General features: G+C 29.5%; 1 protein-coding gene across 1 annotated transcript in view; it reads left to right on the forward strand.

Moving 5' to 3' along the window:
* The first annotated feature begins 392 nt into the window (after positions 1–392).
* Positions 393–14837, forward strand: part of LOC106468083 (ran-binding protein 3-like) — a 57342-nt gene continuing 42897 nt past the window's right edge. Inside the window, exon 1 of the mRNA XM_013928484.2 lies at positions 393–628. Within this exon, the coding sequence (XP_013783938.1) occupies positions 616–628 (13 nt within the window). The 5' untranslated portion in view covers positions 393–615. The remainder of the gene's footprint in view (positions 629–14837) is intronic.

The following is a 14837-nucleotide window of genomic DNA, read 5'->3' on the forward strand; positions in this document are numbered from 1 at the left end:
TTGATGATCTTGAATTTAAATTAAACTTGATATTTTTGGGTCAAATCCACATTTCATTCATTTTCGGAAAAAAGTACAGTCTCAAAACAAAACGAAATATGATGGTAACCAGTGATGGAGGAAGCAATCATACATAGGGAGTGGAGGTGGGAATATAGGGTGGGGCGGGCACGTGCAAGGCTTGGAATTATTTCCTTTATTAAATTTAGTACCTTGTTTCTTACCTAGGGGTATCATGACACTAATAATTTATTGGTAACATTAAATCGATCTAGCTACTTTTCTAGTGACTTTAATATAAATTTAGCGGAAATTTAACGACAAACTGTTAAAATAATTGGCAACAATGTATCGTTTTGCCAATAGAGGCGCTACTGTAAATATTGTTACTGATTGGAGTAAATACAATGGAAAGTAGAATAATAATAACAATCGTATTATACTGTAATAATATTGGAAGGTACTAAGCTCGCCAAAATTTTACGTAAATTGGCTTCGCATTTATATGCGTATGTAGAAATAATAATAAGATATTAGTTTGTTATGTGGGTCATACTTTGTGTTCAGTGTTGATTTTCAGAACCTGCTAACGAGAGTGGTGCCTGAAAAATAAAGATGTCGGAAGAAGGTAAAGACAAATATCTTACTGTCAGTTTTCGTTATTGTGATATGTTTTTGTTCTGAACATTTAACATTTTTTAATGAAGTCAGATTACGGACTTATACACGTTTTGTTTATTCTTTTTATAGTAGAAGTAAGACTCGAGACAAATTAACCAAGTAACATTACTATTGCTTATTGAAATGAAATACTGATTAAACTTGGAGTTGGAAGTAGTATATGCTTTTTACGTTAGGTTAACTTGTAGGGTTTTTATCATTTTGTATCAAAACTTATTGTACCTACATGTTTTTCTGATATCATGAACGTATTACGTTAGTAATATTATTTTATTGACATAGTTACTCTTAACATATACTTGTAGATAAAAATTTTATGTTAAACTTGTTGAAGCTACATCAATTTAAGTATTACTAATTAAGATTCTAACTTCAGTTCAGAACTTAAACCAAGGCTTTACTAATTTGTTGCGTTGGTGTTACAAATATAATTTAGAACTAGTAGTAAGTTTTAGTACTACTAGTTGAAGTTGAACTACGTTGCAAATTGTAAAATAGTTTCATACGATAGTTAAATATAAAACATGAAAGTTAGTAGTACTACTACTAGTATAGTAGTAATAGTGCAGTTTTGTTCAGGCTGTTTTTATATTATTTCCCATATACGTTTTGCCTTTATCAGTGATAGTAGTAGCAAAGCAAAAAAATATTTTAAGGTGTGTTTATACAAATTGTTTACAAAAAAAAGTTAAAATATCCTTATACATATCACTGCTTAGGCCTCATTTGTGGTTGGAATAGTGCGATAATTTTTGGTATGCTTATCTGAGAAAGGATATTGTCTTATTCATTGTTACTGGAAAGACTCGGAGGATGGAAGGTTTACCTTAGTGATACATATAAGGATAAGTTAAGATCTATTATCATTAGGTTATTTAAATTAACTTGAGAAAGAACAGTAAGAGGTTATCTTATGATACTTTGCAAGATTATCCAGGGGATTGATAGGATAAAGGCTTCAGAGTTTTTTGTGCTACATCCTGAAGACAGTAGAAGTTAGATAAAGAAGACAAAAGTTTAAGAATTGGAAAAAACAAGCTAGTATCCAGTTATGATAGCTTTATTTTCTGACAGAGCAATTGACTCATGCAAGAAGTTGTCATCGGCACTAGTAAAGGCCACCATTTCTCAGGAGTTTAGAAAAGAATAAATTATTTCCTGAAGAGTAAAGGAGCATTTGCCTCCCCTGGAAAATGAGAAACATAATTCTTTCTTTATTTATTCAGCATATGTATATGAATGTTTTATTCAAGTCACAATTTTACACTACTTTGCTCTCCCCCCACTCTTCCTGGAAATTTTTTATGTATGCCCATGTTTATTAATGAAGTTTTTAATATCCTGAAGGTATCTGTAGTTCTTCCTGAAGTATGATCAACTCTCTTTGATGTTTATGGTAATTAAACTCATCATTTTATTGATTGTTTATGGCAAAACAAATAGTTCATGCTTACTGACCACATGTAATTTTTTTTCTCCAAAATGTACTCTGATTGTTTAATTACACTAACTACCTGAATGAATAACCAGTAGCATGTTTATACATTAGAACATGATGGTGATAGCAGTAATTACAATTGTCAAAACAAAAAGTATATAACTATGATTAGTCTAATAATCAGACATCAGTTACAAGAATTAATATCAATCAATTTTCAAAGCACAACAGTGGAATTTGTATAAGTTTAATGATGCATTTGTCACATATAAAGTGGACAATTTTATTGAATATTATAGTGGTGGATAAGTAAAATACTACATTTGAAGTTTTAAGCAAAGTTTTATGATTTTTATTTTAAAAAAATAATTTAAATTTTTTATTGCTGATTTGTAAAAAATAATCACCAAAGCCGGAAGATAATTGTAAATGTCGACTGAGAAGGTGAGCACTGCTGTATACACATTGATAATCTCAACTAATTTTTAATGAAGTTATATATATTATACAGGCTCCAAAGTACTTTTTTCTTTAGAAAATAAGTAATTTGTTCAAAAAAGAAGTATATTCTTGTATTCAGAAGTTTTCTTTGGTACTTTTCCGTTAAACCTCAGCAACTGTTACTGTTTAAAAGCCTAATGTTTGAGAACCAATTATGTTAGTTTTTTTATTACGAGTTTGTCTTTATACTAAAGTAATAAAGTTTATCTTTAATCATATAGAACTTAGAAATAAAACTTTATTAGAAGTGACAATAACTAGTCTTTGATGTATATGTAATGTTAATAATACAGTGTATTTAGCCTGATTTATATTATAACCTACCTCTAACTATAGGCTGAGTTTAAACTAATGGATCTGTGTTCAAGTAAACAAGTTAATCCTTAAAACATGAAGAGACAATAAACTAGTTTTTAGATTGTATTTATTTAATAAAACAGTGTATTTAACCTGTTTTACAATTGAATTTAATGTGAAGACAAACTAGTCATAAAAACTAATATAATAGGTTTTTAAATTTTAGGCTTAACAGTAACAGTTGTGGGGGTGTATTGGAAAAGTACCCTTCCATTAAGTATGAGAACACAAAGTTTCAATATTACTATAAAGTGAATAAAAATCACTTGGGGTTTATATATTCAAAACTAGTTCAGTGTTAAGTACAGAACAGATAATGAACTGTTATTTTAGATCTCTCTGCTATTCCATTAGCTATGTTCTTTTTGTCAATTTGCTAAGACAGTGACATAACCCTTTCCTTACTTAAAAACTACTAAACAAGTTTACAAAATGTGTGTATATAACTAAAGATCTATCAAAGCATGAATGGCTCTAATATGATTAAAGACAAGAAACACAGTTATGCAAAAACAAAAATTCTTTAAAGGAAACAAAAACATATAAAATGATTTTAAAGAAACAAATTGCTGTATTTATAGGAAATTTTAAAAGGATTGTGGGAATTAAAAGTGATTATAATATATCTGACATAAGGAATGTTTAATAATTTCTCACTCTTAATGTGAGATAAAAATTATTAAACAGCTATGTGAACTTTCTCTAGTTTTTAACTATTTCTGTAGCTTTCAGCCTTGATACTGTGAATTATAAAGAAAAAATGTAAGGAAAGTACACTGTGACATGTAATATGAAAAGTTTGAACATTTTATTTGACTTCAATTTTATATATGAATGTTGTAATATTTTAGATTATGTTTTTGACAGGAAGCTTTATTTAACTATTTTTGCATTTGATTTGAATATTCTGATAAGCTCTTACAAATACTTAGGTTAATTTATGTTATTTTGTTGATGTATTTATAAGAGCTTGTGTTGTTATTTTAAATTGGCATTATTTTAGGTTGGTAATTTCTCTTTCCTGTTTGGGGTGTACATATTTATAGGTGTTTAAATGATTCAGTGATATACTTTAATGGTTTAGTGACTATATATATATATTTTCTTTGGCAGTTGTTTGTTTAATACCACTCTAGTTATGTTTTATGTATATAAACATTTTTATTATGTTTTGGAATTGATTTAACTGCAACAATGTTTTATTTTTATTTAATTCTAAATATTTGTTTACTTATTTTTTCCCATTCTCCATGTATTCTTTGTTTGAAATGCGTTTTTTGTTTACAGGACATGTCAGCTGATAATTTTAGTTTTTGTAAATTTTTTTAACAGTTCTCATCTTTTATTTTATTCTGTATAATTAAAAATGTTTTCTTTCAAATTTAGTTTTCACTGGTTTGAATAATTTTTGTGTGTGTTTATGTTTTGCTATCTTTTGTTAGTCTTATACTTTATATTTAGATGAAAAAAGTATTACACCTATTTCTAACTTTTATGGAGTGCATTTAAAGTGTTTACACAGTTTATTTTTATTTAGAGTTTTAATTGACTTTCAATAGTTATTGATTTGGTTATTGTATATTGGATGAATGCACATGTATAGTAATCTACTAGTTGTTTGGTAAGCTTTCTTAGGTGAGTGACTTTTTTTTTATTCCAGTGTGTGAATGTTTTTTGTACTGATTGTAATAAAATGTTCATTAAATTATGATAATTTCAAATAAAAAATTTTTTTACAGTTTTGCATTTCTTGACACATGTTTAAGCATGTGATCATAAGATCTGGTTGTTTGCTATAGCTATTCTTATTAGTTTTATATATTTTATTTCATTTGTTGTTTCATTTCTGAGGATAGTAAGGGCCCATTTAGGGTATCTTATTTTGTATCACCTCCCTAATTCAAAGTACATTTAGAAACCCTTGTATGCAACCCCAATTGAAAATGCTTTCAAGCTCCTCCACTGTTTCAGCTCCTACTACACCTGAAGGCAAATTATCCCATATATTGGAATTGTAACACTACTTTAATTGGAGTCCTGTATGAGTTTTCATCGCTTTAAACTTATCTAATCTCACTGCCTACAAATTTCATCTGGATTATGGACTCAAGATATCATACAACCTTAAAAATCTCATCATTCCCCCCTTCCATCTTTCAAGCCCTTCTCTCAGGTGAATATGTTAAGAGATTGCAATTTGTCCTCATATGACCCCCCCCCCCCCAACCACCACAAAATTCACACCAATGTGAAATTATCCTTGTAGCTTTTTTCTGAAACTTCTCCAACAACTCAACTTCCTTTCATAAATAGGGTGACCCAAAATTTAACATACTATTCCAAATAAGGTCTAACTAGCATTTTATAGAGTGAACTGATGACCTTCTTTCTGTACAACCTAAAAATCCTGTTTGCTTATTATTATCTAGCATACATTGTATAGATTTTTTTTCAAAGTTTTAGAGATATTTTTCCTTGTCAACTTCACCTAGAGTTTACTTAGCAGAGTTATAAGTCTAATTAATATTGTGACAACCATAACTTTATTTTTGATAAGATAAAGGTATCTGCTAAGTTTTAACCCAGCTCATCAAATAGTCTAGTTTCTTTATCTATGAAACTGCACCACGATGGTTTTGGTGTAACACGTATCTATTTTTCTTCCTGCTGTAGGTTTATCACTAAAATTCACTATCATCATGTGGCAAGTCATTTTTGTGTCCAGTTTACACTGTACTTCTCATTTACTTTATAATTTTCATTCATCCTGACTATGAAGTAGAAATATTTTGGCTTGATTTATAATTAGGTACATTTATTTTTCTGTTAATTTTTTTAGTTGTGGATGGGTGAATATATTTTTTTGGTTGACAACCTTTTATTATTAGCTTTAGTGATTCTAAACTTATTGAAACCTCACTTGACGTTTCCTCTCTCTCTCTTTTTTAAAGTATATATCATAACTCAACTAGAAAATTGTCACCTTGCATAGGGCATTGAATAGTTGATTATCAATGCATACTTATTATGGATCATATTTTGCTGTAGGAGATTTTTCTTACATTCTTTTAATATTGTTTTTGTAACTTAGTTTGGGTTTCCTGTTAACTTTTTTTCATGTGTGAAATGCCTTTTTTTTTAGCCTTGTAAAAATGATGCAATATCAATAAGGAGGATAGTGTCTTTTATATTGCCAACATGTAAAATTTAAACACACACACACACAATGTGCTGATTTTTTTACTTAAAATGTTTGATTATAGTTCTTGATTTTATATTTATATCCTAAAAAAATAATTTTATTTTTATTCCATCTTTTTTTTATCTTAATTCCCTGTATTCTTTACTTTAACCAACAAAAAATATATCTACCTTTTCTACTGGAACTGTGGATAATTATTACTGAATTCTATTAGATGCAATTTCCAAACATTCTTTCTACCAATGTTTAGGCACTGATATAAAAAAAAAAAAAATGTAATATTATCTTTTGATCAAAGCAAGCTACCTATATAGATTGGAACTAAAACTTTATACCAACTAATGAGCATGGATTATTAATTGTAATATTCAACCTGTATTAATTATAATGATTAGAATGCATTGTTTCATCAATTGAGTATCCTTACTGTTAATAATATTTTTGGCCATACACCCAATAATATCTCATGAGGTTCAACCTGTTCAGAAGGCTTAGGCTTGCCCTAAGTCCATATACTACTAAACTAATGTAGAATAACCATTACAATAAAATAATAAACATAAAATTGAATAAGAAACAACAGAATATAAAAGTAGGTATATTAAGTATAAAGAGTGAGTTTAAAGGATTGAAAGTTTGTTTACTAGCCAGAAATTTAGAGATAGCTTTAAACATTCAAAGGTTGGTCATATCTTCTTTTTTTTTCTCTTATGTTAACAGAAACTGTTTGAATATTAATCACGCATTAAATGTTGCTCATATGGAAAATTCAGCCTTTAGATTTGTGTAAGGGCTCTTACTTACTACACAAGAGTTGTTGCACTAAAATATTATACATAGTAGCTTTTTCCTCATGTTGGAGCAAACCATTATGCTTTCCAGCTGCATTACTTCAATAAAATGTACTTAATGCTTATTGTATAAGACACATGATAAGTGTCATAGTAAGAATAAGTATCAAACATTAAATATATGCTAACACTAATAATTTACATGTTGAAAAAGGAGTACTAGTGTAACTTCAAACTCTCCCGCAGGCTTTGTTAAAAATGTAATTGATAGTAAAATTTTTTTGTAATGTAATGTTATATTCAAAGGCCTATATTTATTTCCTGTTTGACCTCTTAGTGTTGCTCTGTTTATTTATAGTTATGTTTTATGTTTAAGTAATCAGAAAATTTTAACCACCTTGGAATGGAGACTGTTAAATGAATATCTCTTTGCTTAAGTCAGTTGGAGTTCTTTTGATTTGCCACAATAGGGGACTTTTTGCAGTGAAAGCTTACTGTATGTAGCTTAGGGATAGGAATAATGAAATAAGATTACATTCCCTCGTGTAAAGTTGCATTTCCTCATGAATTTTTTTTTTATTTAATATATACAATATGTTCAGATTCATTGGGCATAACTAAAGGAATGCAAATGGACCATGCATTCCTGATTGGGAAAGCCAACTAAAAAAAAAAAGATAAAATTCCTCAAGCAAATTTAAATTCCTCAGGAATGTAATATTTCAATCCTTGTAGCTGTGTGAGTGTTTCGTGTAGCTTCAACTATATGTACATAAACAACATACATTTTTATTATTCATAAAAGAATCATGATTATTGTTCTATATAATGTATATTTTTTAAACCACACATGAATTATTATTTCATTTATATGGATTACCTATAACATGAAAGGGTTTTCAATCAAATATAAACTAGAAATTATGGTGATGTGATCAGTAAATTATGCAAGCTAGTACTATTGAAATAGAAATTAAAACCTCAAGGTCACCCCTTATCATTTAAATATTTATAAACCTTCCATTGAACTCCCTTGAATTTACTGCATCCACCACATGAATGTTGCCGTCGTATTAGAAAACCATCTTAACTGAAGATTACTCCTACTCTGCCAAAATTTGTACTTGTCTTTTAGTCCTATCATTCTCACTATGAAGTACAAAGAATATGATACATCAACACTATTGATTCCTTTAACAGTCTTTAAACACCTCAGTCAGATCTAACTCTCTTCTTTTTTCAAAAAAAAAAGAGTTCTTAATATGATTTTGTATGACAGCCATTCCATCCCAGGTATTATACTAGTAGCCCTCCTTTGAAACCTTTCTAACAATTCAGTGTCTTTAATACTGAACACAATATTCTTCCATAACATTGTTAAGGTTATTCTCATCAGAATTATACTTATAATTTGAATTATGATAGCCTACATGCATTACCTTGCATTTATTATAATTAAAAGCCATCTGCCACATACTTGCTTAGCTCAAGAAATAATTTATATATTTTATAAAGCAGCAGCATCCTCTTACCCATAGCCAGAAACACCAGTATCTTAATATCATCAGTGAACTTAAGTAATTTATTTACCATTCCTTCATCTATGTAATTGATATAAACCAAAAAAGAGCAATGGTTATAACATTTATCCCTGATGTACCCCACTTGCGATGTTAATTCTGTTTGACTGAACTCACCATAACAAACCCTCTACTTTTTTCCATCCAGCCAGTTCTCTATCCAATGAGCCAACTTATCCCTTATATCTATAGAGATAATTTTTTTTTTTAAACAAGTCTTTTATGTGTCATCTTGTTAAATGCTTTCTGGAAATAAAGATACACCACATCCTTATCTTTGTATGTAGTAACCTCTTCAAAGAATATCAAAAGATTTGTAAGGCAGGATTTTCCCTCAGTGAAACATGTTGAATATCCAACAGAATTTTAAAATTTGCCAAATGACTTTGCAAAGCATCTTTTATCAGACTTTTAGAAAATTCCCATCACTGATGTAAGACAGACTAATATGCCTATAATTACTTGGACAGTTTTTTACCACTTCCTTACTGTTCACTATTCAAGGACGTACAAAAATGTTATAGCAAGTGGCTCACATATTTGATCCTTAACTGCCTTCAAAACCTTTGGGTAAATATTATCTGCTCCAGGAGCTCTATCATTCTTTAGGAATCCCAGTTTTTCTTAACAAACTCAGAGTTAATGTGATTATCTTGCTTGATCTTGTTTTCATCTAGTAGATGTTAAGGATGCGGAACAGCTTGATCTAGTTTTCATCTAGTTGATGTTAAGGATGCGGAACAGCTTCATCTTGTTTTCATCTAGTAGATGTTAAGGATGAGGAACAGCTTGATTTTATTTTCATCTAGTAGATGTCAAGGATGGGGAACATTGTTTAAATCTTCATTAATAATATAAAAAAAAGTATGATCATGGTGGCTGCTCTGCTGAGTAGAACACCACGATTGATAGTATAATCATGGTGGCTGCTGTGCTAAGTACGACACCAAGACTGATAGTATGATCATGGTGGCTGCTCTACTAAGTATAACACCAGGATTGATAGTATGATCATGGTGGCAGCTGTGCTAAGTATGACACCAAGACTGATAGTATGATCCTGGTGGCTGCTCTACTAAGTACAAACCACGATTGATAGTATGATCATGGTGGCTGCTCTACTAAGTATAAACCACGATTGATAGTATGATCATGGTGACTGCTCTACTAAAGTATAAACCACGATTGATAAAGTACACCACCATGATTGATACCTAGTACATCTGCAACTCATTTGGTGCTCCCACATTTCACTGTCAAAGTTTCACTTGTCTAGGCCAATGTCCAACTATAAACTCTCACACCACGTGATAATTGGATCAATCAGCTTAGTAGATTTAGATTAGTTCTAAATCCATAAACTTAGCTAACAATATGAAATAATCTTTATCATTACACAAAGTAGTAATAATAAAGTTAAAATGAGTTGCAATAAATATAATAACCAAAACTGTAATTAAAGTAACCTTAAAGAAAGTATAGGGCAGGAGTCAACAACCATTCAAAAGAAGAAAAGCCATATTTTTGTCTTAGACAAAAACATTTCGAGAGTTGCAGTATGCCCTAATGGTCTAAACTAAAAAAAAAAGAAAGGTTCCACAGTTCAATCATGGTAAGTCTTAGAATTTATAGCACTAAAATCAGATGTACGATTCTCCCATTGTGCATGAAAGATTCTCAACTTTCCATCACAGTAAGAGTAAAGCCCAAGAGCCACACAAATCTCCTTAACCCTTCCATTATGAGCTGGGTGTATTCCACCCAGCCCGTAACCAGGAAAGTATCTATGAAAGTAATTGTACTATAATTTTTGAAAATATACACAATTATTTACAAAATTTTGCAGATTATTAGTAAACATTACAAGGATTTCATACACAAGATATCTGGTTTTTGAATTATGTTTTAAGATTGTTTTTTATTAAAGATTTGCTCGTGATTTTTACTTTCAGAATGTTGACTATCCAACTTACAAAGTAATTTTGATTTTAATATTAAAAATACTTTTCTATATCTGAAATTTGTCAAGTTTCATTTATGTAATCTCTATATCCTTCTAGATAATTATCGAACGATTTTTTGAATAAAACTTTATATTTAATCTGTTATTTTATCAATATTAACACTATATGGTGTTGATCGATTTGACTAACCTTGTAACCATAAAAAAAATTAGGAAATATATCTAAATTACTATTTTTGTTCTAAAATACCTGAAAATTGTAATAGGAAACAACAAATGTTTATTCTAAATAGCTTAAATATTGTAACAATATAAAATCTATTTATATTTATTCATTTTTGTTTTATTGACCTTTGAACCGTGTCTGACTAAAAATACCCCCACAGAATTTGAAAATTACATGGCGCACATGCATTGACATGACCATATCAAACAGCGTAATAAAGAAGCTTCTGGTACATATACTCCATGAAGGTTTTTTATTATTTTTCTTTCATTATCTTACCTAAAAACTTTCTATTTTTATGATTTTAGTTACTTTTATAATAATAAACAGTGAAATCAAATGAAAAATAAAAACCTCATAATTAAATATTAAACATTTTTTATTTTCAGTGAAGCTTTATATTTTATTTGTTAATTTTTGTATAGTAACATTTTACTTATTTCTCCAGGTTGTAAGTAATAAAAGTATAACAAAAATAAAGGTTGCAAAATAAAATATATAGTATTGTTGGTAGTGATTACAAAATATCATGGTAATTATGGTCAGAGTTTAAATTCTCACCTTTTCACATTTATTTTCTGTAGTTATTTTATTGCTAGAAAATGAGTTAGAAATTAGAAGAAACAAAATGAACAGTACTCTGTTCTTTTCAGTATGGGCAGTAAAGTTCCAAGTAAATCTCCTGAGAGTTTCTTCTAATCTTTTTACACCTATTTCCTATTGTTATTCTATTGTTAGCGGCTGAAGTAGAAACCTGCCGGTTATAAAGCAATGAATCACCATTCCTTTTTAGGTGTTACCGAACTTTTGAGTATTTTGACACCGTCAATATCAAATAAGTTCATGTGGTGCAATTTCCAGAATTTGTCCTGCTTTGAAAACACAGTGGGATAGGATATATCAACTTGCTGACAGTATAGTTGTTACAGTGACAACTGTCTAACATATTATGAAATGTTTATGACTTTGTAGAAAGTCTGGTCCGATCCAAAAAGCAGAAGTATCCCACAGAAACTATTCGAATCGCTGCTCTGAGAACACAGTGGGATAGAATTTGCTGGCTTCTTTAGAATATAGTGGTTGCAACAAGAATTGTCTAAAGTACTTTATAAAAGTGAGAGAAAATATTTGACATGGCTCTGTACAAAGTTTTAAGTTGTATCCTATCAAATAAACTTGCTAGTTATCTTGTTTGGTGGTCTGGATTTAGTGTTGGTATAGGTGTAAATGCTTACGGACATCCTGTTTCCTATATTATCATGCTTACACAGTAACCAATAAATGTGTAGTTTCCAGTAATATTAATACGGCTTGTTTTGGTTAGGATAATATTCTTGGCTTAGCCTTCTTGATTGTAACTTGAGAAATAAATTATTCACTAACAAACTGCAATTTCAACCGGGTGTTTATGTAAAGATGTTCCTTTTCATGTGTTAAGGTCAGATGATCAGTGATAAATTTATTTTTTTGACTTTCACAAATTACATAAATAAACTTTTCCTGAATTGCCAAGTCTTTAGTTTTGTATAATTTGTTTTTATTCTACCTCAATGTAAGTGAGTAGAAAAATAACACAGGTTCTTACTTTGTAAAATACAGTAACATATTGCCTACCATACATCACATGTGTGTATCTATGTATGTATATATATATATATATAAATATAACTAATGTTTTCAAATAAATACTGAAATGTCAATTATTTTTCTTCAAACATAAAACAGGAAATAAAAAATAATTGTTAAATAATGATCTCTACTACTTACGATGTTACGAAGTCCTTGTTTGCACTCGTGAGCCATACTTGCTAAGTCTTATCCAAATTCACATGTGGAGATGGAAAAATAATTTTTGTAGACTTGGAATATATAAAAGTTATAAATTACTACACCAATACCCCAAAAATCCACTATAATTTATTAGGCTTCCTAACTAAATTGTATTTGGGTAAAAAAATATAATTTATATTCATAAGATAGCCTTGATAGCAATACTTCAAACTTTCCAATGATATAAGAGCTTTTCTCTCATAAATAATTTAAAAAGTCTGATAGAATTATGTAGAACAAATATATAGCTTTTGATTGATTATATATATAAAGTTATTGGTATATACAAGTAGGCATAGATAAATAAGTCTTCTCAAATGATCAAGTGGTGGGTGGAGCCAATATGATATTTCAGCAAATAGAAAAGGTAGGAGGTTCTTATTTTATATTCTAGCTTGCCGATATAAAACATTTGAGTTTCTGATTCGTATGAAACTATATACATTATATTGTGGACGTCATAAAATGTAATCTAACTAAACCCAAAAGGCCATGTGACACACAAAAATCAATATCTAACCCTTTTTTTTTAATATTTAGTTTCAAATTAAGAAACTAACTAATGTACAATACTAAAATTTGAATTATAACCTACAATTTGATACCATACTTATTGTCATATGTTAATAGAATAATAGCTAAATAAAATGTTGAATGTAAATCTACAAACGTGATGACATGCCCTCTGACCCCTACCCGTCTCGATAGGGTTAAAGAGCCACAGGTTGCTGACCCCTGATATAGGGCATAACTCAGTATTGTTTCTAGAAAATTAACATATATACTCACTGCCCCTAAAATATGTTTAGATTGAAAGGGCTACCCACCATCAGAACAACATCTTCATTCCTAGAGAAAGCACAAAACTGGTGGTACTGTTGGTTACACTTTTGTGTATCATCATCTCTACTAGTTGTTACACTTTTATTCTTTACTCGTACATGATAACTTGCTAGTAACAGTAATATAGAATGTTCAACAATCAACTAGAACAAAAGGAGATTAGTCAACTTCTGAGAACAACCCACCATTGTTAAAACTATACATGTTTGGAAATGTGCCCGTTAAAATTTCTGAAAAATCTGTTTGAACTTTAAAAGGATTCACTATACTAATTAACATTAGGTGAGAAGTATTATATATATACCTGCATACTATATGAGGTTAAATTCAAGAAAGTTCACACTAATATTAAGATTGAGAAAAAGAAGCAACAAAAAGTGAATATGACCGTGTAATTAGGGGAACTAATATAACTAATGATATGCCATGTACTGTAGTAATAACTTAAAAGTAATGGGAGGTGAAACCAATGGTGGTTGCAATTATAGTTTTTCTTATTACCTTAAATAACCAATTAAAAATAATTAATGTGGAGAAGTGATAGTTTTGAAGCAAGAAAATTATTGAATCTCCCACGAAATTGAGTGAATATGTATTGCAATATGCTTGAGGAGTACCTTGTTTGTGAAAAATTAGTGAGTTTATTAGCTCTGTTCTCAAAATCTTGTATTCTTTAACTAATTCTAATGTATCTAATAAGCTTTGAATAATAAACATTGTAACATAGCTTTTTTGGAATATTAGTGTTTGTAGCTACTTGTGTAGTGTTTTGTAAAGGTAGGTGCAGTGAATGGTAGGTGTGTACTGGGTTTGTTAAGAGTATAGTAGCTGAAATGTTGCCCCTTTTTAGTTTCTAGTTGGAATTCATTAAAGTTCTCCAACGTATGTATTATATATATATATATATATTAAACTTTTATTATGAGAAGTATTCTATGAAATCTATTAGTAATCTATCTTGTGCATAATCCTTGTCTGTTCTATGTTTATGTCCATGACTATGGGTCAGTGTGTAATCATCTGAAAAAAGTATAGATTATTTGAAAATTGGTAACTTTGAGAATCAATTCTTTCATTTTCAACTCAGTTGTTTAGCCCACAGGGTTAAGTTGTAACTACTGTTTTCAGCTCACAGGGTTAAATTGTAACTACTGTTTTCATCCAATAGTATTCTCTACCCACAAATTTAGTACATAAACATTTTAAATTATCATATTATATGAAACTCTTCAAAAGTGTGTTTTGGAAACCATTCATTGTGGTTCACAAAAGTTGCAAAGTTTTGTCTATGTATTGAATTGTGCATTTTCTGCAACTAACCCAGAATACAATATGTTTACCATATTGAATTTTACATTGTCTGCAACTAACCAAGTATACAAAATGTTTAGTATGTATATATATATATATATATATATATATATA

The sequence above is a fragment of the Limulus polyphemus genome, unplaced genomic scaffold, assembly GCF_000517525.1.
Source record: "Limulus polyphemus unplaced genomic scaffold, Limulus_polyphemus-2.1.2 Scaffold2864, whole genome shotgun sequence".
Taxonomy (NCBI): Eukaryota; Metazoa; Arthropoda; class Merostomata; order Xiphosura; family Limulidae; genus Limulus; species Limulus polyphemus.